The 27285-nt window shown below is 37.5% G+C and overlaps 1 protein-coding gene across 1 annotated transcript in view; it reads right to left on the bottom strand.

The window, feature by feature from the left end:
* Window positions 1–26987, bottom strand: part of MBL2 (mannose binding lectin 2) — a gene marked incomplete at both ends in the record, with an annotated part of 197836 nt that extends 170849 nt beyond the window's left edge. The window contains one exon of the mRNA XM_082308762.1: window positions 26791–26987. Coding sequence (XP_082164888.1) covers window positions 26791–26987 — 197 coding nt within the window. The remainder of the gene's footprint in view (window positions 1–26790) is intronic.
* Between the last annotated feature and the right edge of the window lie 298 nt (window positions 26988–27285).

Genomic DNA, 27285 nt, shown 5'->3' with positions numbered 1-27285 from the left:
CTGAAGCACTGAACAGATTAGAGAGAGAGCACAGTAAGGAACTGCAGAAGCCTTTCTGAAGGCAGCCAACAGCCAGCACAGAGTGTGTCACCCAAAGCAGTAAATCATTCTTTATCAGGCGTATATACCCAACCACACTTCCATCTGTAACGTGTAGCTGATATTATTTAGCTGATAGTATTTAGAAAATCCCACATGTGAACTGAGTAATGTTTTCTGAAGAGACCATTTGAGACAACCTGGGCTAGATTTGCCTGAGTAACTTCACAGAATCTAAACACGCCAGACCTGAGCTTAGTGCCCCTCATTCATCCCAGAGCTACACTGGCACCTTTCTTCCTTTCCTTTGCAAACCCCATGCCGTAGAGAGGTCTATGTGCTCTTTTCTGCTCTTCACTTTTATTCTTCATGGATCACGAGACTTTAGAGACCTCCCTACGCTCGTCTGCTATCCGAGACACCAAAACTTTTCAGAACGAGAGAAACGCACGTTTTTCACCTAGTGATGAATTGCTGGCTAAAGAAGTGGTAAAAGGGAGGTAAAGAAAGGCACATTTGGTTTCTAAATTACATCATTAGTGTAAGAAGAATGATTCAGAATATTCACTGCTTCTGAGGCAGCACACACAGCAGTACACCTACTGGAATGGTTTCAAAACCTTTCAAAACCTCTTTGCATGTCTTTGCTTTAGTCTTGTTTTCCCCCAGATAGCACAGGCATGTCAGGTGTTTTGAAGTCTAGAATAACTACAGTACAGTTCAATGATCACCTACCAGTACCATTATACAGGTTTCTAATTGCTGTGACAGGGCAGAGATTTTGGCAATAGCAACTAGAACTTTTAACAAGAATTTTCTGGTAAAATAATCTCATTTTACAACATAGGTGGAGGTCCTCAAAAGCCCATGAACCCATGATAATTATTTTATTCAACAATTTACCAACCATTCGGTAGGTCTATACATCTTCCTTCCCACATAACAACCTTTTGAATCAATATGCCACTGGAGTGTCAAAAACAGTTTAAAGATCAATGAGCTATAATTCTCACATTGCTGCAACATCTTTATTTTTCAGTCAGCTGTAAGCTGATCCTTTCCTTTTCTTATTTGTTTTCCTTCCATCCTAGGCCTTCTTCCGATATACCACTCATTCATGGTCCGAAACAGGCAGGGGTCTCTACGTCAGCTATAATAGACGACCTTGATAATCATTTGCTCTTCTCTTCTTGCCAGTTACTTACATCCCCTTCCTAGTTCTTCCCCCAGCTTTTTTAAAAATGCCTTTATAGCTAATATTTGAAAGGTCACCTTGCTTCCAAGCCCAGGCCTGTCTACCAACTTAATCAAGAGCCTGTAACCCCAAAGAAGGAAAAAAAGGTCTTCGACACCAAATGCTTCTGTTATTGCAGACATTAGTAACAGGGCTGACAAAGATACCTGTTCTTTGCCACAGCCTCTGCCTTTCTGAGGAACGCTGTGCACTGCTGCAAGATACGAGTGAAAATTGCAGAGGAGCATATTGCCATGGAAATACTTACAAATGCCTTCATTTCTGAGTCACGCTACCACAGGGAGTTTCCAGCTTGCTGGGAATGACTCAAGTGTTTATCTCCCAATTGCAAATTATATCCCAATTATGTCTGGATTCTGAAAGCATCCCCTTTTCTCATTATTTTCCCTCTTGAGTTGATCTCCACAGCTCCTGTCCCATGAAACTATTGTCTTTATTCTTTCTGCTTTTCTGTTCTCTAAACAGATCCGATGAGAAGTCACAGCTTCAAATATAGATTATTAGACTAAAAATAATCTCTTTCCCCAAGTACCTTTTGATGTTAACAGGTATCTAAATAAGGATCAGAATTTTTCAGAAATGTTCCCTGCTCTTCAGTTCCTACATGGACATTTACAATCAGACCTTCATGAGAAACTATCATCCACTTTCAATGCATACATTAACAGCAAGGTAACAGGAGCTCCATTTATTTTCATCATTCCTCCAATGCAAATTAATCCTTTTGTTAGGACATAAGTTACTAGGTGCTATTTGGGGGTTATTTGTGTTTCTATGCAGTGAATTTCTGCAAAACTAAAGCACGCTTTTTGTATTTCCTCCTCTAATATACTGTCAGTTTCCTGTCTTTCTGCACGAATCAAGCTCAGCGGGCACAAAATATTAAATTTTAGTCTTGTCATATGGATCTGCCCAAGAGAATCCTCCTTTGTTTTCAAGTCTATGAAATCTAGAATTTCTAATATCTCTTCCATGTTCAAAATGTAATATATATCAAAATACCTTTGCTTACTTTAATCCTATCTACTGAGTGTTTTGACTAGCAAATGCAACAGAAGTCAGTACAATATCTAATCCTATCTAATACTATTAGCTTTTGGCAAATATTTTTTCTTTATCAGCATATTTTCTTGAACAATTTTTTTTTAAGTAAGGTCTGTATTCTCTTCATTTTGTAAGAGTGACAATTGGCAAATGACCTTTAATATAATGAAGCAAGAATGACAATATAAAGGCTAATTCTTTGTAATGAGTTGCAGTACAAATTTGCAACTTAACCTTGGCTGTCGAGAAAATCAGAACTACATTATGAGTTGTTAAGCAGAGCCTATTCAGTCTGTCCGTTGGACAAGCTCTAATAAGGTACATGACTGATTAATAAGTTCTCTAAGCAACAAAAAAGTGGCAATTCAAAGTACAGAGGTCACCTTTACAAGATTATTGCGTAAATCCTGCATCTCAACTTATCTCTGTACACTTCAACTTAGATTCCCTGGGTGCTATCAAAGCAATTATAATTGGAAGCACAGTAGTTGTCATTAGGAAAGGCAGACCTGCATGTTATTGATCCACTCATGCCTTTGTCCTATCCCTTCACTGCCAACTTGTCCCCTTCTCTTAGAATGCTGTTGGTGATAAAATACTTGTTTCACTTAATTACTTTCATTAGTGATAAACCTCAAGCTTCAAAACATGCAACACAGACAAGAGACTAATTAGGTATTGAGTTGTCTTTATCACAGTAAATTCAGTTAATCCATGATTGTTCCCATTCAATTATTTCAGAGAGTACATCTTTTCTTCTTAGATGGAGTTAGCATCCAATGAAACAAGCCATCTTTTAGCCCCGCTAAAGTATAGTCGGCTATTTTATGATATCTTTAGGAGATGCGTAGAAGATATAAAACTGAAACATGTTTTCAAGCCAAATTAGGGGGAGCAACGAGATTACAAAGTTCTCAAGCAATTTGAATCTCCCTCTGATCAAAGGGAAGAAGCACAGGTATAAGGGAAAATATAATTTCTTAAAAAATGTGATAATGTGTTATCTGTCTTAGGAAATTATATAGCACCTATTGATACTTTTTCTGACCTCTGTAGCGCCACATCAATGCATGTTGGTATTAACCATACTGCAAAACTGTGAAATCATGATGTGCAAAATTCACTGCTATGACACCGGTGTCTCCATTCTCTTCTTGTACAGTGTTGCAAGGTTATCTGTAACGCACCTCATCCCTATAGCATTTTTAATACAACAAAAATGTTGAGACTTTCAGAAGTGAAGACACTCAGGTTCCTACAAAATAGTTCATTCTAAATATCAGCACAGCCTTGTAACAATGGATAAAATACCTTCCGTAAGGAGTAACAAAGTTCCCACTTAGTCACTAAGCTCAGAAATACATTTCGTCTAACACCTGCCTGCTCACAAAAATTCCCACTACTTCATGGAGAATGATACCAGTTCCGCTGAAAGATAAATCACTGCAGAACTGCTCACAGCAGAAAGCATGGGCCAGACCGGGCCAGCTTTTCCTTTTTTCTAACCTGTACAGTCCTCCAGACACATCTTTTAAGCCTCACACACTTGGCATAACCTTGTGCCCTGAGGCATAAAACGTATACCCTCAGTTTCAGGTTACAAAATAGCACTCTGGCAGGCCTACAGCCGTGCCATTTTAAACATTTGTAATTTAAATAATTAAATTTAAATAATTTAAATAAAATTGTGATGATAAAGAAATCAGAAGTACTATATAGTACCCACTAGTGACCTGGATCAAGGGCTTTAGATCAATCTAAGGGACCTGTATCTAAGCAGTGTGTGGAGAATCCTCCTGTACCACCAGGCTAGGAGATCATTCCTTGAAGGAGAGTCACTTGAAAGCAAGGATGCAGTTTTGTTCCTGTATCTGCTTGATGCTGTCATTCACTTGGGTTTTTTGACCTAACAGGAGCAGGGGAATTATGATCTGACACTATGAAGAAGAAAGGGATTAGATTAATGGCTCCTCACCATGCACAGATTTAGGAATAAGCTGCAAGTCTGTCACCTGCTGAAAACACCTATTAAAATAAAAGGGAAAGGGAAAAATTAAGAGCAAAAAGGGAAAAAAAGGAAAGAATAAAAAGGGAAAATGAAGAGCAAACAGGACTGCAGTACTGTGTGCTGATCTTGCTGTATGTCATATCCAGTTGCTTCCCATCAAATATTCCCAGCATCAGCCCTATTTACAACACCAGCTTTCTAACAGTCCATAGGACTGTGATATACAATTAATAATCCTGTGCTTATATTAAGGAAGTTTCTTCATTCTGACGTGAAAATAAATATTCTTTATTACTTTTGTTCTGTTACTTTAGAGGAGTAGTTCACAGTATCACATTAATAATATTATGTATAATCAAAATCTTAAACAGAAAAAAAAAATCCCCCTTTAAAACAAACAGATCTAGCTTTCTTATCTAATAGTCTCTACAAGACTAGGAAAGAATAAGTCCTTCTGTATAAGAATAGGGACCTAAAATGCAATGAAAAGAGTTAATAAGAAAAAAACTCTTGTCATGTCTGACTACAAAACAGTTTTTAGAATTAAAGAAAACAACACAAAGTATCAAGGCTCTAAAGTACATGGAATGACATCAGTATTTAAAAATCACCATTATCTTTTTTCTCTGGTAAAACAGCAGCCCATATAACCCAGAGCTCTGACAGGAACAAGTTACCCCAAGTCACCATGCATACAGCCCCGAACAGCAGTGGTCTGTGTGAGTGCTCTTAGCTAAAGTAACATCAACCACACTAGATTAGTCATTAGTAAAACAGAGTTAATTTAACTCAAATTCCTTCATTTACCTGAGGTTAATAGCATGACCAACTATCAGGCATCAACACACTCCAGTCTCTTATTTGCATGTCTGCACTTTATCCCACTAAATTACATAGATGGAAAACCCCCAAATTAATAAATGTGATAGGAGCAAAAAGGCTTCCCTTGAGAAAAAAAAAGGTTAATCAGTTGAAAATTCAGCATGGTTCCTACCATAGACTCATTTAAATGTGGCATGTGTAGTGCAGTGAAATCAGACAGATAGAACTTAATTTCCTTACATTGTATTTTTCTTATTATTAAATGTTTTAACTGTCCCTATCATGGAAACAGCTCTCTTCAGGGGCTGCCCTACTTTAGACATAATATGCATATGTGGCTCTCTTGAAAACCAACACACTCAGATTACCTAAACTTTTTGCTATAAAAAACACATCAAACATTGGCTGAAATTTCTACCGAGTTAGGGTCTTTCTGGGGTTTATTTGTACAATATCCTTCCACCTATTCTGTTTTATAGTCATACTAGCAAGCAATAAGTAATGCACCTTTTTGGCCTGGCAGCAATGGTGATTCACTAGAATATTGTTGCATGGTCCATAAAATACAGCAAAAATCACCTCTTATTAGCAAACATCTTAGAAACCTTCATGGATATTTTTATGGAAACATTATAGAAACAAAAAGATAAGGTCTGTCAGCAACTAAAACCATGTTACAGGGTATGCCTTAAAAAGACTGCCTACAACAATGCGAGTAAAGCTCAGGAGAGTTAAAAACCAACCAAACAAAACCAACCCCAAACAAAAAAAAACCCCTCTAAGAATCTACTCATAGTAAATTTAGGCAGCAAATCAAAAACTGAAAATGGGATACGAATGAATTTTGTGTCTCGTGACCAAAGCTGCAGGGAACAGTTTACCAGAAATTCAAAGTCTGGTGAATAAGCCCCTAAAGGCTCACTTGGAAAAGCTTGAAAACTGACTGGCATTTTCCCATCAGGCACGGAATGAAAAAGCAAACCTGAGAGCTGCCAATATTTAATCTGTCTACATTTGGAGACTGTGGTTTTTATCTGTGGAGGAAACCAGCTGGGGAGGGGAGAGGCAGAAAGACTTTGTGAAACCAGAACAAACACTTTACAATTCCATTTTTTTCCCCACAGAGATTTCTCTGCTGACATTAATTAAAATTTCTTTAAGGTTATGCACTTGGAGAGTTTGTTTTCTTTTCATTCTTAAATAGCTTATTCATCATGTGACAGATGCTGTTCTGCTCAGTGCATTAAATGCTGTAGGACATGGAGTAAAAGCTTACAGGAAGATGCTCTTGCCAGGGGTCCAAGTTAGGAGCATAACTTGAAAGTCAGCATGACAACATAAAAGATCCAAATATTCAGTCATAAAATGGCTCAAAACCATTGCACAGCCAGACCGTTCTTGCCCAGCTCCTCATAGTTCAGGGATGACACCTGAAGGAACTGTACAGTGCACCCGGGCAACAGCTACATGGCACCCAGGCACCAGCTTCATCATCTTCAGAACGTGCTTCCAAAAAGCAAGGGCTATAACACACAAGCTGTAGCACATCCTACTGTAACAGGTTAAAACACTACTACCCCAGGCATCCTTCCTGCTTCTCTGCACTCTCACACAGTAGCATTACAAGAATGGTACTTGCATAAATAACTAAATATCCCTAATTTACACCAAGTCAGCTGTTCTTCACAGATCAATCCTGCAGGCTGTTCTACACAAGCCACTACCCACTGACCTATCCATCCTCTCACAACGATTGGTAACAATATCAAGGCCTCCTAGATTTCGTGCACTAAATAATTTTTTTTTTTTTTTTTTTTTTTTTTTACACTACAGGATTGATATTGGTTGAAAAAAGGTGAACTTTTAGCTTAGATGACAAAGTTTGCTATCTATTACTTGGTGGGATTTCTGGTTAGAAAAAAATAGATGACACTGCGTGTGCTAACCACCAAGAGTTTAGACTGGTGATGGGAGTACCTTAAACAGATCATGAGTTGAGGGTTGTTTGGAATAAGTATTAAAAAAATAATTTAAAAAATCTGATGTTTCTGCAAGTTTCCCAAGCCTGCAGAACTTGGCAGAAAATCTTGTGAGAAAATGTTGTTATTGCCACTGTTTCATATTTCCTATTAGATTCTGAACACTGAGAGTATCTCCTTATGCAGCAGTACAGCACAGATAGTTCTTACAGGAACCTGCAGAAACTGAGTTCATGCAAAAGTTAATGTAATTCAGCTTTTTCACAAGACTGGCTGAACAATGATATCTTACATTTCATAACTGGGTTTGCTTTTCTAAATGTTAAAAACAAGGCCAAAATATGAAAAAAAGGAAATAACTTTTTTTTTTTTATTAGTGGCAGAATTTTAGCAGCACTAACTGTAAGATTTATCAGCACCTTAGCAATCCTCTAAATACATGCCTTAAACTGCCTTGAGAGTGACAGAATTATTGTACTGTGCAATAATTGTACTGAAGTTAAAAAAATGCACATACCAGACAATACTACGTAAAGGTCCAATCAGTTGCAGTGCAGAATCACAGCACTTATGAAGAGCCATCTAAGACAACTCTACACAAGGAATGTACTATGAGAGATGTTAAACACCACATATTATTTTATTCAGAAAAATTTTCACATGTTTTAAACTGAAAAACAAGTTTGATCTTAAGTGTTTCAGCAGGTTAAAAATATTGGGAACCGTAGTTTGAAAATTCACTGTAAGCTGCTTTTGTTATTGAAAAATCAAACCAGCTTTTTCTGCAAGGGAAAAAAGTTGTGTTGAAAAGTCTTAACAAGCTTTAGTGAAATCAGGGCACTGATGGAAAAAAATTTAAATCAGAAAGATGAGATATTACTATAATAATATTAATGTTAATTCTATTGTCTTAACCAGAGATTGACCTCCCAAGTTTAGTCTTTACTTCAAATTGGGCAGAGTGGGGACTTGAATCTGCATCTTTGACATCCAGATTGGGTATTATCACTCCTCCCTATCAGCAATTAGAGAAGCAGGGTGGGGGCAGTGGTGTCAATGTTTATAATTCTGACAAGAAATTGGATGGGGGACATACATAAAACATAACCTTTAATGAAAATTATAAACTTCTAAATCAATGTACTGGCATTTTGTGAAAAACTTTATACTTATTTTGGCAAAAGATTCCATCACAGTTCTGAAAATAATTCCCATTTTCAGACAAAAGACTAAGTAACCTGATGGCATCTTCCGTCTGTTGAGTTTAATCTCTTGTATTTTGAGTCAGATTGAATAGAGGAAAACAGCTTAGATGGAAAAACTAAAGTTACAGATTCATTCTTCTGCAGTCTTCCAGTCTTGCTAACTCATGCCAGTTCAGTCACTGGAAAACTTTTGCAAATTATTACTATTTTTCTGAATCCTCCAATCAAAGGCCACTTTACATGTAGTGAGCTCCCAAATAACGATGGCTGGGTAACGGCATGCTATGTTAACAGCATACTATATATTAATTTTTCCTTACTAAAAAGAGGTCCCTGAAATCCCTGTTCCACACCAAGGTGGAACCAAACATAGCTTGGTTAATGTGTTACCATACACAATGACACCACCACCACATTAATGAGCATGTAACACAATGATTAAGGTATCCCTGTATTGCTCTCTAAAACATACTTTGATCAAACCACCAATGATGACAGATGAGTGTTACTCTGCCCTAATTTACAACATGTCAACTGGAAAGACAATTTTCTGCTTATTGTTAAAGGTGTCTGAACAGAGCTCACCAGAAACCGCCTCGAGACACAGGCTTCATTTGAAGGCAAAGTTTTTGATTACTAATTATGTGGCTGCAAATTCTAAACACAAACTCAGTCTAAAGTCTGCTTCAGTATACTCTTAATTGGCCAATACTTCATCACTTAATACATGATTTCACATTCCCATAGAATCATGGCATTGAGTATCAATGATATGCATGAACTGCAAAGGATTAAAGACAGAATATGCTACACACTTTAGAGTCTCATGAAGTATTGCTGTGCTGTTACATCTATCTAGCCAGTGAGAAGCGTGTTTTGACAGAAGGTAAACACAGTGATATGCACTTTCCTCCAAAGGACTACTAGCCATTAATTAAAACGGAGTTTTGCATATCAAAACCTGTAGAAAATCCAGATTTAATTCTCTGAACTACAATTGATTATGATTTGGGTATGTCAAAATGTCATCATGCCTTTCAGTAACCAGCTGTTGGAGGGTTCGGTCATACCTCTTCAGAGGTGTGTGTTGATATTTAGTTTAATTAATATCTTAATGTTTTTATAAATCATTATTAGAGTTCCCAAATAAGAGTTACAGATTAACTCTGTAATTTTTTATTTAATTTAATCTGTATTTCATTTAATCTGTAACCCTTCAGGTATGCAAAAAGCATCAATGAAAGACAGGAAAAATACTTTAAAATTAATTTAGATATTAAAAAACATTTTCTTCATCTATTGTCTCAAAAAAATAGAGAATGCCAACTATGTCATCAAATTAAGCTATCTTCCACACAGGTTTTTGTTTCACCATCAGTATCGCATATATGGTAATGCCCAAGAACTGCTTAGCTACCAGCACATAACATTCTTATCAGGTCCAGGCTCCTCTGTGAAGACAGGAAATCAGCTTCTCCTTGGTATAACAACATTACCTGTTATATCTGATTTTTCTAGTACCTTTTCTACGAATAAATCAGGCTGTCGTTTACATGTTTACATGTATAACATAATTCTGTAAGTGGGCATGCAATCCCTATTGGAAATACTCAGTAGAAAAAGAGTGAAATAAAACAGAGAATTTAAGGCATCTTTTGTTGAGATGTTAAAAAAAAAAAAAAGTAGCAAACATACTACCTATATTTTGTATGCATTCAGCAAATACTGATTTAACTAGCAGCACAAGAAAAATCCTTTTTTTTTTTTTTTTTTTTTTAGTTGTCAGGTATCTATGACTTCTGTTGAAAGGTCTTGGGGAATTTCACTAGCTATTATTTTTTTAAATGCTTGTGAATCTGTGAGAGAATGACAGAAGAGAGAAACTGAGTGGAAAGTTGCGAAGAACCATCACACCAAGTCCGAACTGGGAGTATAACCTCAAGATCTGGTAGGAAGATTTTTAGGCTGAAAAATGGATAAGAGGGATTTGGAGCTGGGCAGGGGCGGGGGGGGGGGGGGGGGGGTGTGGTGCGTGTGGAGAAAAAATAGCTACAATTGATTTGATTTCTAGTATTGTGTAGATTATCTGTGAATTAATTGTGTAGGTTTATGTTTTCTCTTTTTTTAATTTTAGCTGAGGCGGGTAACAAAAAAAGCCCAGATGGTTACCAAATTAATTATGTTACTATCTCTTCAAGTTGGAAAACATCTCACCCTGTAGAGATCAATCTCAGGTTTGAAAAATGACTTTCGCCAAGTACTTTTCTAAATGAGTCCACTCCCCACAATCTAGTCACACTGACATGCCACAAAGTATTAAGAAATTAATCGCTGGGTGTTAACCTCTTAAATGGGGGGGGGGGGGGAATAAAACAGATAAAGGGGATTTTTTTTTTTTTTTTTCACTGCATACATGCAACTTCGGTATTAACAACTTCTTTCTATCTGCCAGTACAGAGTGCAGAACTTAGCTGAAATAACAAGCAAAAACTCACCAAGCTTTTCATGCAGATGAGTTCACTATAATAATCATAACACAAATGGGACAAAAGCTGGAGATATCATAAAGATGACTATTTTGTGATATTGTGATGATACTGTAAGGAAGTCTGAGTTTACCAGTTTCTATGCATTTAGTGGAGAAACTCCTTCAGCCATTCAATGCAGAAGGAGTCCATTCTACAGGAAAGCCAACCAGTGTACATTTACAAAAAGACAGAAGAAAAAAATGTAAAAGCAAATGAATTAAAAAAAAAAAAGTCTAAAACAAATTCTAATTTTCCAGTGTGTACAGATGAATACCAAGAAGATTAAATAAATATATAAATAAAATCAGTGAAACATTTCAATAATGTTCCCAAATCATTTGTCTTCTACCAGCTGTTTCTCTCTGTTTCACAATCCCATGGTTTATAATTCACATTCAAAGAGCATTTTATAAGAAGTGATTTGGGGGTTTACTACACAATTGTCAGTGAAAAGAGACGTTGAGTAAATTAGGCAATCTCCTGGTTGAAATCAATCATGAACACAGATTACACAAAATGTCAGTCACAGAAAGCAGTTATTGAGACCCCCACATGATTGAAGTTGATTAGATAGAAATGTTTTCAGTACAGTCAATGGGAGTTTTGAACATTCAGCAAGTCAAAGGGTCAAGCCTCAGCTTTACAGAGACTGGCTTTTCCCTGTACATCACATTAATAGACAAATAGCACTGCAATCGGTACAATCGCTACCGACAAAAGAAAAAGGACATAACTAAGATTAATCAACACATTGTGCTCATATACAAATTTCTGCACGTGTTTGTTTTATTCTTATTTTTTAAGAATTGCTCTAAGTGGGAGTGGAGAAAAATATCTGTTTTGTGAAGGCCACAGTCAAATCTGATTCCATGGGCAAGACCCTTGGAGAAGCCTATCTTCAGTACAGTCTGCAGGAAGCGATAAGGAGGACCTTGCTCCTCTCTGTTCACATTCCCAGTATACCACTACTTGTTTTGTGGAAATTAGCTCCTGATTAGACGGCTTGAGAAACAATTACCAGCTAATGTGACTGTGCTAGCTATCAGATGATATTTGTGTTCCCATTAGCAGGACTTAACTTTTCCTCCAGATCTTTATACGTAAAAAAAATCAACTGTATGACAGTCTAATAAAATTGCAACAAATCAACCCAATCATCTGTTTCTAAATAGTGAGGTAACATCTCCCTTTTTCTGCAAATCCTTTTCCTATTCCTTCCACTGTGATGGGTAGGATTTAGACTAGAGCACAGATTACATTAGCATCTAGAGAGTTGGGGTTGTTCAGCCTGAAGGAGACAAGGCTCTGGGGAGACTTTATAGCAGCCTTCCAGTACCTGAAGGGGGCCTACAAGAAAGCTGGAGAGGGACTTTTTACAAGGGCACATAGTGATAGGACAAGGGGTAATGGCTTTAACTGAAAGAGGGTAGATTGAGATTAGATATAAGGAAGAAATGCTTCACTATGAGGGTGGTGAGGCACTGGAACAGGTTGCCCAGAGAAGCTGTGGATCCCCATCCCTGGAAGCGTTCAAGGCCAGGCTGGATGGGGCTTTGAGCAAACTGGTCTACTGGAAGGTGTCCCTACCCATGGCAAGGGGATTGGAACTAGATGATCTTTAAGGTCCCTTCTAACCCATACCATTCTATGATTCTATTTTCTCTTTTTTTTCAAACAAGATCATCAATCTTAGGACTTAGGTAGGCCTGCTTTTTTTTAAATTTTAATTACAATGTAACTCTCTGTAGAGCTTACCTGTAATTATACCAACAACTTTTTGAAGCATGAAGTCCTGAGTCTCTAACACATTTAGCAAAGCACCATATGCTTGCAGGCCTTCTTCCTCTAACCATAGGATTGGTTTCTCAGGGAAGATAAATCTGGTCCTGTGTAAATTAAATTAAGAGCTGCATAAATATCCCTTATCTAAGTATTGATTTGGTCAAAGGGCTTTTTATTTACCTCTATTTTTTAAACAACTGCTATCACTGGAGGTAGAGGAAAACCTCAGCATAATTTGTTCAAGGAATAGAGCTTTCAGACCTGCTGGTTTCTTAAAACGTAAAAGCTTGTTGGAACAGAAAGAACATCCTGACATTAATAAAGTAGGAAACACTAATCCAGTAATTCCCTGCTTTGAAATACTAAACCAAAAGAAAGCAAAAGAAAAACCTCAAACCCAACCCTCACATAAAGCCACCAATCTGTAATGGTAACCACAATCCAGCACTGCCTTCATTGGTTAGCCGTTTTACACCATGTTCCTCTCCAGTAGTAAAAAGCTGTCTTGTTAATGCAGAGGAATTAACACTATAACTGATCAAACGGAGATCTGTTTCCTCCTGATCTATGATATTCTTCTCACTACTTTTATTTCTAGTCTTCACCCCACACTTGCTTGGACCTCGTTAAAAATAGCTGCCAATTTGTGTGTAGCATAGCATCTAGAAAAAGAAAACTGGCGTTATACAGAAATTGTGTGTGTGATTGCAAACAATACCACATGCTTGTGGGATCATTTTTCCTTTTAGAAGAGTCATCCTAAGTCAGAAATACTGGTATTATTATTGAAGACCTTCCTAAGGTTTAGACTGTTTTTCTTATCCTGTTGATAGAGCCAAGATTTCCTTGCAAAACCCAGGTCCTGCTGCCTTGTGGGGTTTTTTTTGTTTGTTTGTTTGGGGAATTTTTCTTGGTTTTTAAGGCAAAATTTGTCCTTGTGTGGTTTCTCTTCTGCTTTTCTCCAAAAAACACTCTAAAAAGTCTTTGCAACTGTTTACTGTGAGAAGCCCTGTCATCCATCATTCTCCCTGATCCCAAGGTTTCCCCAGTTGCCCCTACACAATGACCTTCCTGCGCGCATCATAAAGCTCATAGTTCTAGAAAATAATGTGATAAACGTTGAAAAAATGTATCTTCTTTCAAATTTCCTTTTCTGATAAATTTCTGCTACCCAAATCATAGAAGCACTAACACACTGGGTCTCCAGAACATAGGGCTCAATTCTTAGTTCTGCCACTGCATTGATGGGCCACCTGCAACAAGCCATCCTTCTTTGTGCCACAGACGTCTCAATTTTAACAGAGAGTAAAATGTATAACTGCATGGATTTCAAGAGCTCTACGCATAAGCTAAATACTATTTTTCAGTTTTTAAAATTATGATAGTTTCCTGTATTTGTACAGCCAACATTTATCTATAAAAAATAATGGTATGTTGCAAAATATATGGGTTTGATTTCAGATACACTAGGCACATCATCAGCATTTGACTAAAAAGATTACTATATGGTTACAAAATAGCTTTACCCTAAAGATTTTTTTTTTTTAAATAAGAGTTAAAACAACAATTTTGCTTCGTAGGAAACAATTATCTAGCCACATTTAGAAGGATAGATGCTCTAAAGAAACTTGGGGTAACAAAATGAGATTTTTGTAGCTCTGACCTGCATAAATACTTTTTCTTAAAGCATTAAAGGCTGAACATTTTGCAAAACAAGTAAATGTAACGAAAGCATACAGTTCAGTACTATGTTATAGCTATCCATACTGTTTGATTATAAAAGGAACTTAATAGGAACATTTTTTTTCCAGTACCACTGATCGCTACCTAAAAAAATGAACCTTTTGATGAGCTTCCTTGTGATACACCATATAACGTAGACATCCACTAGCAATGTCTACAAAGACTTGGATTAGGAGAATGGAGATGTTGAACACTGTCATTTTTGAAAGATGAATTAGAACAGATCTTAGAGTAGATCACATCATCTAAAAATTGGTAAACTACATAAAAGTGGTTATCAGGAAGTGATAAGTAACCTACGTGACTAATCAGAAAACACAAGAAAATAGTTAAGGAGATAAGAAAGTAAACTTTGTCAGTAAACTTTGAAAGCTGGTCTGTTCCCTTCTCCCACCCTTCTTCTAGACACCTTTGTGCCCAGTATATACGAAAACAATGAAGTGAGGTAGCGTTAGTTATTCATCAATATTTCATGGCCATGGGTAATTCATTTCATGACTCTCTCTAGTGGCAGCAAATTGCACTACTGCTTGGTATTAACTGTCAGTTTTGTTTTGGAAATGGTTTTATTTACAGGTTACTGTAAAATGAGTTTGTTTGCTCCTTATGTTCCTACAGCACATTTGAAAGTTAATTATAAGAAGAAACTAAAGTAGTGAAACAATAATTCAGTGCTGTTGAACAAGGACAGGCCATTTGAGAAAAGCCGTTTTCCAGCAAACTATGATCCATTAACATAATAGGAACTGCAAAGCCAAGGCAGCATCTGTCACCACTGATAAATCATATATTTATATCAGGAGATAATTCAAGAATGATGAGGACAAATCACAGTGAGTTCCTCAACTAGGTTAGCAAAGGTGTGAGATTTGTGAAATACTGCGCATTTACCTAATATTAGATTTTAACATAAATCACACTAATACCAGACAACTATTTCCTCCAATAGCCCACCCACAAAATGAATTTCTCTATGTCCAGATTGTAATGATGCAAAATAGGCTGCTTCAGGATGAAAGTATAAAATGTGAATGTACTAAATTAAATATTCTAGAGACCTCAGAGTCTTGAGATCATAAGTATTTTGGGGGGATTCAAAAGACATGGACTAAATTCCAAGCTTTTCTCTGCCTCTATTCCCAATGCTACCTTTAGAAAGAATATAAATCCTTTGTCTGCTTAGACTATTGAACTTTTTTAATGAGGGATTGTCTCTTTCTACTGTATTAAGTCTCCTGAATAGAGAAGATAAATACTGAAATCAAGATAACTCTAGATAGCAACGTAACTAATGCACATCCTCAACATCTACCAGTCTTCAAGTATTTGCAGATTATCTCACTACTCAGATCAAAGCTGGAAAAAACTTTTCTAGTCAACAGAGTACAGACTGATGCACCTCTAGATGTTCAAGTGGCACACACCTTGGTTTTGGTTTTTGGGTTTGTTTTGATTTGGGTTTTTTACAGTTATTTTTGCTCCTGCTTTACCAGATACCAATATGCTGATAGGATGGCAATTCAAATGTTTTCCCACTTGGAATACACATTGCCACCTGAAGACAGCAATGAGGTATCTAGTGGGTGGCAGTAGCACAAAGATTCCCCACAAGGCTTTGCAAACCCTGAACTGGGAACACCATGTCAACGGCTGAGCAGATAATTCAGTCTCACTTCCTACTTATTTAATTAGAATTAAAGTAGCATTTGCACATATAATATGTTTGCATGCATGCTTACTTATGAGGGCATAGGTTAGAAGTTTGTTCACCAAAATCAAATTAACATAGTCGATAGTTATACCACATAGACTGACAGAACAAAACATCCTGCATTATACTGTACCCGAAAAACACATTTAGCATTACTTCTTAAACAAAATCAGGTACACGAAGGAATTTGATACCTAGTGCGTTTTGAGAAATGAAACTTCCAAAGGAAATTTATTGGCCTACTGTAATACTTTTATCTTGGTTCAGGCTTCAAAACTAGAAAAAGCATGGAGTGCAGTCCCTTTTTGGGTGTCTCCTACCTCAAGACTGATCATAGAATCAATGACAAGAAGTGGGACAGAAAAAGCTACTGCCAGCACTTCTTTGGCACGTTACTTGCATAAAATGTTCACAGTGTCTGCTTTGCAAGACTAACGTGTCAGGAAACGGTAAAGGCACTTAATTTGCTAGCCTCTTCATGACTACAATTCAAGAGACTCAGCAATCCAGGTCAATCACCATATATACTTGGCTTTCAACGAATGCTTGCTGGCTTTTACATTGTTAAGGGATTAATATACTATAACTGTGCTAATTACATGACATGAGCCATTTAGCTTTATTCTTATCAGCTGCATACAATGGTATATTCTTCACAAATAGATGATATCTCCCTTCTGACACTATATGGGGGTTTACTTCATACGGTATCATTTGCTGGTTTGCATCTATCATGGGCAATGAGGTTTATTAAAAAAAAAAAAAACAAAATCATTTCAGCCTTCGTTTTTAATATTGCTGAAGGAGAAAAGAGAGGGGAAAAAAAACCCCAACAACTGATAGTTCAGAACCTTTAGCAAAATTAATTTATGGCATGAAGTTGCTGCCTACACCAAAATACGCCTTTTAAATCAGTGTATGTTACAATGGTGCACATTGATTATCTGTTTTGAAAGAGCAACATGACCCAAACATCTTCTAGCCTTTACTCACTGCTCATTCTGACATGCAAGCACATGGTTTAGTAATAGGATTATATTTATATCAATCCTATTACATGATTGGATTAAAATTCCTGATCCCAGGGATGCTTTTCAGCCCTAGCAGGGATTTTACATCCGGCACCTTTAAGGATGAGCAGTTTCTGGCTGTGAGCATCTTAGCTTTGAAATATTTGCAGATACAAGTAGATACTGAGTAAGGTAGCAGAGACATATATAGCTTGCACATATGCTTATATTGTACTAATTTCATGGGTTCTGCTAATAAAATTTACTTCTTTTATATTGTTGCTCTGCACTTATTAGCTTAACTCAGGAAATTAAAAGCTACCTTTGGTGGGCTATGTTTCAAGAAGAACAGACAGGGCACTCCAGAGACAAAGGTTATGGTATCTTTTCCAACACTCTTCTATTGTGATAAAGAACAACTTACCCCTTCTTCCTATACTTCAGTCCCCATCTTGCATATTTAGACTTTATATTGTCTCCAGCTAAGAGGAATTATCTTTTATCATATCAAAATATCATCTAAGTCCTGTTATGTCATATAAACAGACTTACCTATCCGAGTCATAAAAGCATTAGTTCATGGAGTGCGGGGTGGTAAGAAAGCCTTTACTATTTTAGACTATATACTTGAATAGATAGTAACATCCATGTTCATTAAATTTTAAAACCTCAGTGCTATCAGGATTGTGTTGTCAAAATAGAACAAGTATAAAACGTCTTAATGCTGTTTGGTCTGGCCCATCTGAAAGGCACCACTTTGCTATAAGCAACCTATTAATCTTGCTGGAGAACTAATTTTTACAATGCTGCAGTACTATTAAGTCATGTGTTTTCCTTCCATTGACATGGGTTATGGGAACAATTCAGCATGATTACCAGGATAGCTTTGCTTTTACAAATGACTATTTTTATTGCTTTCGTGGTTAAGAGAATACACCCTGATGCAAGCAATGGGAAAGGATGAAAGCTGATTATAAATCTCGGTGTTAGCCCATTCTGAGTCAGTATTGAAAATAGCTCTGAATTGAGGACAAGGAAAACTCTCATTACATATCATGAAAAGACTCACAATTGATTACTAGCACTCATATTGACATCATGCCAATCCTTCCCTCCATGCCTCAGAGAGAAAGGTGGTACAAATTCTTTTCTGTTAACTCCAAGTCGAGTTTTCCTTATTGCAGCAATGTTAGGGGAAAAAAAATAGAAGAAGAAAACAATATGAAGCGCAGATGGTAAAATGTGTAACAAGTTTACCATCATGAATGTTGATATAGTTAACAATTAATATGCACATACATAAATAGTGACAGATTTCAAAGCTTATCACAGCACATTACGCAAACAGATATTGTGCTGTTGTGGTACCCAAGACCATTTCCTTCCAGTTTGCATTAGGCTAAAACTTAGCTACTGAAAGTGAACTAATATATTCTGGCAGGCTAAGTCTCAGCCCTAACTTAAAGGGGCATCAAGTACAATTTTCTCCTCTCTCAAAACAACAAAACCCCCTTAATAATCTGTAACATATTCAATTGTACTTTGCAAGCATTTTAACCTATAATAAGAATTAAAACCTTTAATGTTTCAAAGGTACATCCATGAAGCAATCTACAACACCTATGGTCTAATTTCTATCTTTAAACACCTGAAAGATAAGTCTCATGGAGTTTATGCTTGAAATTATGATGTATTTAGTCCTTGCTTAGCGGTTTCATGGGATTCTTAGTTACATCACAGAAAATTATAATACAAAAATAAGTGTTACACAACTGCCTTTCAGGTATTAATTAAAATATTTTTCTTTAATGCTAGTCACGTGCCATTCCTAGTTTTGCCTTAATGTAGAAAGGACTCAAACAAACAAACAAACAAAAAAAAGCTTATTTTCTTTTTTTGTTTTGGTGATTTTTATTTTTTTTAAGGAATGTATATGTTCTGCAATAATTTGTTTTGCTATGTGATATACAGAGAGAAATGCTTCACACATTAAAGGTGTGGGAGATCCACACAAGAAGAGTTTGCTTGAAAGTTTAGTGAAATAAAAAGCAGATGAATCTACAAAAATCATTTGCTTGTGAAAGTACCTAGCCTCTCCCAGCTGAGAAAAAAATGGGGCCGCATTTTCCCTAAGAGCAGTGTTCTGGCATTCTAGTTCATTGAACTATTTTAGCTCAACTTTTTCCTTAAATATTTAATCACATAAAATTCAGAATCCAGAATCTTCTTTTAAATTCAGAAGCACTTGTTTAAAAATAATCACACAGCTGATTAGATGTGGACAAAATTTGCAGCCAGTGACAAATTTGCCCATCTGATACTTATAACATTTTGCTTAAAAAACAAAAAAAGAGTTGTTGAGCTGAGATCTAAATGCCAGCACAGCAGTCTCAGTTTATGTCCGCTTCCCATAGTCTCAAACTGTGAACTGGACATATGATGTACACTACAATGTAGTAACTATAACTTGAGAATTTAACAGCATAAAATCAGGTCAACATATTTTGGGAAGAAAAACTGCTTACAGTGCAGAGCAGCGAGTAGCCATGATGACTTGCCAGATGTGATCCTGCTCACTGTAACACATTCCCCATATCAGCACTTAATATTAATCAAATGTTATAAGAAGCTGCCTGCAACAGCACTCTACAACCATGATTAATTAGCCAGTAGGTTTTAAAGGGAACCAAGGAACTTTTTCACAGCCTAGTCTCTAGATTAAAAAATTATAAGTATAAATGTAGCGTGCTCAGCTGATTGCGTCCATCTTGAATGGCAGAGGTGCATGTCAGGCAAATTAAATGTTCTTTCACTTTGCATCCAGAAGTACTGTAGAGAAGCAGCGCTATATGGTGCTGACTTGTCTCTGATGAGTCAACAAACAATGATAATGCTTGGTTTTCTGTAAAGCATAGGCTCTCTAGTGAGAGGATAGAGCCAAAACTTGGTAACTAGTGGCAAATAACTGTAATTTAGACCAAGTCTTTAGCTAAATTGCTTATCAGAAAAAAAAATAAAAACCTCAGACTGACATAAATGACAATTCTGCCTCACTAAAGTCTGAATAAAAACTGAACAAGCATTTGGCCTTAACATATTGCTGAATAGCCATACTCGACTGGAAAAAAAATTGTTAACAGTTTTATATCCTTTATAATGTAAGCAACAGAAATACATGTTTTAAAAGTACTACATCTTAATGAAGGAAAAAGAAGTCATGGTACACCCAGTTAACAATTAGCCATTCTAGTTCCAAAAGTTAATTACATATCTAGCTTCACGAAAAATAATGGTATTGCTACAAAATGACGCTTTTTTTCTGTGGAATTATATTATTTGCTGCTGTACAAAATTATCATAGTAAATGCTAGCTATTTACTAAAATATCCAGCAATGGTCAGATTTTTATTAAATGAATCAATTAGAATTTGGAGTAACATTTAGTTAAAAAAAAAAGTTATTGTAGTTCAAGTCTGCAAACATACCATAAGCAATCAGAAAGGGGAAAATACATGATCTGTATTACCAATCATATATATCAAACAAGCCACCAAAAGAGGCAAAGACATAGAAAGTTGAAATAAATAAGAAGTGCAAACAAGGAAACATAAAACAAAGAAAGGAAGGAATGCTAAGAGGAAAGGAAAAAGAAAAGAGCTTAACGTAGAACAGAAGCGTTCTCTTGGGAGGCGTTGATTTCTAGCTTGGCTAGATCGTCACAACTTAAGGTGGCAGGTGTCACCAATGCAGGAGGAGACACAACTCCTGGGGCTCCTTCGTTCCGGCGCAAAGCAGGAATAGTAAGGGCACGTGACTTGTTCCTAAGGCAGGATTACCTTTGGTACCTTTAGCAGCCGCTGCCTAATCCCTGACATAGCATTATCACTCATCCTTATGTAGCATTTGACAAGCACAAGAGCCACATTCAAAGCCATGGCTCATAAGCCACAGGTCCTTACCAAATTAGGGCATCAAACACATCCAGGCTTGGTCAATGATCCTTATTATTATTATTATTAAAATAGATAATAGAACTGTAGGCACTGGACTACTAACTCTGGTACACAAGTGTAATTCCTACCTCTGTCAAATACTCTCCGAGATGGGTCTCAGTTTCTCCTCTGCAAATAGGACATAATACTACCTTCTTTCCTACCTTCTAATTTTTCTTTTCCCATTCCATTCATCCATGTAATACAACATCGCTTAAAGATTTTAATATGCATATACCAACATCCGGCCAAGCCCACTGACCTAGAACGTGGTTAGGGTTTCTAGGACAAATTTCTTAGGAGTCAGTATGAGGTTCAACCCCAACATCCCAGACACGAAGAAAACAGGAAAGGAGTAGAGACAAACACCAAAGAGCTTATGCACTACATCATTATGATAACTCATTAAATAAATACAGATATGAGCAGCCACTGGTGACAAAAAGGGAAGATACGGTAACAGGAACATATGCATAAAATAATAATATTAAATTCCTTTTCTACCAAGCATGCAAGGGATGGAGTAACATATACAACTGCAGCACCCTTAGGAATGAATTATCTCTTTTGAATGTTCACATTCCTTTAACAAGCCCCTGAATGAATGACATGGTCCTGATTGTGTTGATGGCAAACACTTAATGGTTTTGAACACATTTTAAAAAACGAGTAACTGAAGTTTGCTTTGTAGCAAAAGTGTCAACCTACATATGTTAAGAGCTGTCAAAGAAAGATACCCAATAGGAAGCACCAGACAATCTCTGTGAGCATTATTTAAACCACCAATAATTGTGCTATAATCTTTGTATGTTCTTGATAAGAGCTGTTTCCAAACTGCCAGACATCAATTATAACTCACATTGATGTTACGCAAAGTAATACACTTGCTATCACTGAGTACAGCAACTTTATCTGCAAGCACAGAGCATATGGTATAAAATTACTTTGTAAGACATGTAGTAGTCTAGATAGTTCCTCTTTACCAGCATGGAACTAACCAACAGCAACCAGAATCAATTACAAATTATCTCCTTATATTTTCAAATTAAAATTTTCACTTGTTACTAAAATGTGGACATGCAAGGACCAAATACATGCTCCAAATAATAAAACAAGGAGGGGGGAGAGTTATAAATGTAGACTATAGCTTAAATACATGTTAACTCACTGTTGCAGAATTGACCATCAGCATTACTATGAACCCCTAAAACTAGAAACTAAAGTTGGAGAATGACTGCTATGGTACAGGTAGGCAAGTACTGCTTGCAAAAGAGCCTGAGTAAAGCTGGCTTGCACACTGTGATCCCCACTCTCATATTGCCTTGCCCTACTAGTGCTGTGGAACGTGTGTGAAGCAAAAAACCTTCCAGGGTTAGGGCTTTATTCGATGACCTCAGTGAGCTTGACATTAGCATCAATACATTTGGCAGCAAAACCACTGGCAGACTCTCTGCACGTCAAAGAGTCGTTGAGGTGTGAACATGCAACTGGCACCGACCCACAATCAGTGACACTGCTGCAAAGTGCTGGCTGTCAGTCAGGCAGCATATACACTGTCCCACCTATCTTACAGTGTCCACTGACAGCAAATGTGGTAGGTCAGCACCCGCTGGATTAAAGGCCAGCGGTCTAAAAGCCTGGACTTTATATTCTATCTCACAGATAGAATCTTCATATCTCTTTCAGTACTAGCCCAGAGGATCCTTGAGATCCACCTCTGTAATTATCACATTGAATTTAGGAAGTAGTGAACTATTCTGACGCATCTTTATGTGCTATCCTAATTACTGCTTCATACCCCTGGGTCTTTTACTGACTATCAACCTATTTCTCATATTTATGTGGACATATTTTTATACTTCTCAGAGTCCAAAAGTGTTTTCACAAATTAGCAGCGTACAAAAACATTTTGAGTGAGAAGAAAAATGGCAAGAAAGGTGCCTTTGCCTGCATCTAATACTGGCTTATTTCTCCGGGGGGGGGGGGGGGGGGGGGAATTCAACAGCAAAACCCCTTAATAATCTTATTCAGATACCCATTTGTGCATGTAACAAAAACATTCATTTTGACAGCTGGCCTCTACTCCAGAAAATGTAATCACACTCACAGTGCGCAACTGCAAGGTTAGCAGCCTATCTGCCCCCGGGCAATACATAACACCGTAAGCAACCTCACTGACCTTGGTGGCAGTTGGTATCACACTGATTGCTCAAGGCATTTGAAAAAATCAAAACAATTAAGATTTGGAGCCAATAAGAACTCTGAATTTCTTTTTTTCATGGAAATTCTGACAATTCAGAACTACTTTTTAGGTCACATGGAAGGATATCAGGACTCTCAGACACCTTTCCTTATCACAGAGTCAAAATCCATTTCCCCTGTTTTGTTTAAAAAAAAAAAAAGTTTCAAAAGTTATTGCCACTTTATTACATTGCACAGTAGCAGTGCATCATATAACATGTCAGAAAGGACATCAGTTACCATGGTGTAACACTGGACATATTTCATCTTTCTTTCATTTTCTATAAAAATTAATGACAACGGCTATGCATAGATTATATTTTCATTATTCAAGTGTTTTATTTTGTACCTGAAAGAAAGAATTTGACACTGAAAAACTGAAACCTATACTGACAAAAATATTGGTGCTGACTAGCCCCTGGTTAGACAGCTAGTGCTATTAATATTTCATTTTCACAGACAGGAAAGAAACCAAAACCACATCCTAAGAGAAACACGTCATTTTGGAAATTTTCTTTTTTGTCTGTTCATTTTCAATGGGTGTGGTGTTTTTATTCCCACTCCAGAGACCACGCAGCTTCGGGTGACCACTAGTGCGTGTTGCAGGGCAGGACAGGGGTGCTCGGGACAGGACAAAGCTGCAGTGGCAGAGCTGCTTAGGGGGTGGCTTTCACAGAGACTGCCTAGCATGGGCTCTAGCAAGTGTGCTGCTTTTCTGTCCAAGCAACCAGTGCAGTTAATATCGTTCCTTATCAATAACAAAAAGTGATACAATAATACAAGCAAATGAAATATTAATTGATCTGAACATAGTATCACCAGTTCTGACACTGCCTGAAAAGAAAACCAAATCCATATACTTAATTCCCACTTTCCATCCCATATGCCCCCAGCTGGTTGCCAGGCAACCAGAAAAGTATCGTGCATGCGAATTAGGAGCGGGTAAAGAAAACACAAACACACAAAAGAAATGTTTGCAAATATTGTAAACTGCCCTCTCCCAAATGGTTCCTAGGACTTGCATGTCCTGAGCTAAGCTTGCTGCCAGGTGGCCCGGGGGCAGGCGGTTGGTACACCCATAGTGGTGTGCAGTAGCCCACCTGTGTGAGTTCCCAACAAGTTCTCCTGCAGATGTTTTAGAAGTAGCTCGTTAAAAGATGACATGGATCAGGCAGCTCAAGTCAGTAAGGTGACCAAGCTATTGAACATGGTTAGGGGATATAGTGATGCTTTCCAGAGGAACAGAGCAACCACAGGAAGTCAGATACAGTTTGGTTTGTTTCTCTCAGGCAACCAGCACTTTCTTGCAACCTGTCTGCTCTGGAAAGGGATAACTCTAGTGAAAATGAGTGCTGGTGAACTTGGAACATTATACCAAGACCCATATTCTGACCAGTAACTAATGTCATGTGGATACTACTCATGCGTACATGTGCACATCTCACATTTTTACCAAAGGGAATTCTCTGCCGTGAAACAACCCTGTCTGCCAATTTATTAAATGATGACAGCTCAGAACTGAATTTCAGCATGCAGTTAGAAAGAATACCACAATGGCAGCAGGCTGAAAATGTGGCTCCTGACAGAGCCAGGCAGGGGAGAAAATGGCACTGATAGCAGGATACCTGCTTTCCATCAGTGTCATGATAGCTGGGGAGGGGGGCGGGGAACTTCTGTCTCCTCTGTAACAGGACAAGCCCTGAAGCTTAGTAAAGTTATTCCAAGTTGTCCATCATGTAACTGCAACACTTTTGAATAATAAGGTTTATCATAGAACCATAGAAATGCTGTTTGGAAGAGACTGCTGGTGGTCATCAAATCCAACCTCCCATTCAATGCGGGGCTGTCAACAACATTAGATCACATCAGCCGCAGCTCTGCCTAGCTGAGGCTTGAATACCTCCAGGGATGAGAGTCCAGAGCCCCAGCAGGCAGCCTCTTCCAGTGCTGAACCATCCGTCCATGGAGGAAACATATCCCTCCATTAGAGCCTTCCAGGAAGGGGACAGCACGGCCCCATGCTGAAGTTGAACTAGAGGTTTAAAGATCAAAGCCCTGGTGTCCTATTCCTTGTCTCCAGAGACATTGATTTTCTTTAATTTGATATAGTGCTGTTATTACACAATTATTTAAAGCTGGTGAATTAAAAAGGCTGGCTAAAAAAAATTTTCTGCCTTGACTATAGCAATACTTCTAGAAACTGGCACTATTTGTTATGATTGAGACATTAATAAGCATATCACTGAAACTGGCTTAATTTCCAGTTGGACTGAACACAGCTTGATTGATTTTCATCTCTTCTTCACCTTTCCCTACAAATATACTGAGATTAATTTTGATGATATAGATCTCAAATATACATTTTATAAGTAAGGTGAAAATGGATTTGCATCTTGAAACAGGCCAAGCAAAACCAGTTCTTCACAGATCATGTTTTTAGGCACAGGAAAGCAAAAGACCTGTGGGTTTAATCTGTGAAATTATACACACTTGAACATGTACCTCATATGGTAAAATAACCCCGCAGAGCAGCAATTTTGGTTTGAAAACATTCATCCACTGTTCTTAACACTTAGCTGAAAAAGGGAGAGGAATGATATACTCACCACTCCGTACACAGTGCTTCAAGGAGAGCACTTTTTTGACTCCTGAGCAAGAGAGAAGCAGAATAAAGAAATAAAGTACTGTATGGAATTCTCTCTATTGATCTTCACTCGTATTCATTTTGTCTGTGTGTGACTCCATTCAGTGGGGTATCAACACATCATTTTCATGTATTCATTCCCCGAGAGCTACAGAATTATTATAGCCTCATTCTAAATCATCCATAAACAGCACAGGGAGCTCAAACAGTCTGTGAGGAATTACGTTCCTATCTTTCATACCCTAGACTAGCAGACCTCTACAGATACCTCCAGTCAAAATTGAACTCTACAAAGATCTGATCAATCATCCATGTTATACACTCATCCACTCTACAAAAGAAAAAGGTTATTGCTATTTTTTTGATAATGACAATATTTAGGCCTCCTATATATTAAATACAGGTAGATCCCAGCATATCTGTGGTGGTTTTTTGGTTTTTGTTTTTCCCCTAAAAGAAACCATGGCACTATAGCAAAATAAATTGCAGATTTTCTGAGGTGGCCAGAATCATACCATGACTACAGAAGATTATGTGCAAAGATAATTAGCTCCCATAGACAAAAACACTTGCATGAATTCTTTAAAACATTGTGTGGCAAGCACTTAACACCTATTAGATGCACTCAGTTCTACCAGAAAGCTAATCCCTACACAATTGCTTTGTTTAACCACTAATTAGCCTGACAAAAGATTCAGTTGCCCCCAGCCTTGCTACTCTACATTCCAGTGATTTGTCGTATCAGAAGCTCAGATCCAACGTACACTTTCCATATTCATGTCTTTACCTGACACCTACAGCAACTACGTGGAAGATGTCCTTTTTTCCAGGGACAATAGGTTTCCTAACAGCATTACTTGCCGATTCCTCTATTTTCATAGACTTTCCATTGGGACTATTAAAAACGCTTGGCATTACCACCAGCCCCAAATCCATTTCAAGGGGACAGTTTAATAACGGCTCTGACATCAACACCACATTCATCCTCAGACGAATCTGAGGACGCTGCTACCTCAAAGCCCACCAGCCTTCAGTCTAGCCAGCTTCCAACACAGGCAGCAGCTTCTGGTTCCAGACCTTAATAAATGACTGAAATAAGGGCCTGAGAATGTTGTACATACATGAGTTGTAAAGAATACTTGTTCCTTTCCTACTCATTTCCCAAATAATTTTCACTAAGAAACACTTCCTCCCACAATTATAACATCTCTCAGCATGCACCACGAATAGCCTAGACTGTTTTTTGAGCCTCCCCTCTGCAGCAAGCCTGCAGTCAGTTCTC

This window comes from Platalea leucorodia, assembly GCF_965183815.1.
Source record: "Platalea leucorodia genome assembly, chromosome: 4".
NCBI classification, from domain to species: domain Eukaryota; kingdom Metazoa; phylum Chordata; class Aves; order Pelecaniformes; family Threskiornithidae; genus Platalea; species Platalea leucorodia.
Note: the sequence above shows the minus strand (reverse complement) of the source record. Positions and strands in the feature narration are given on the sequence as shown.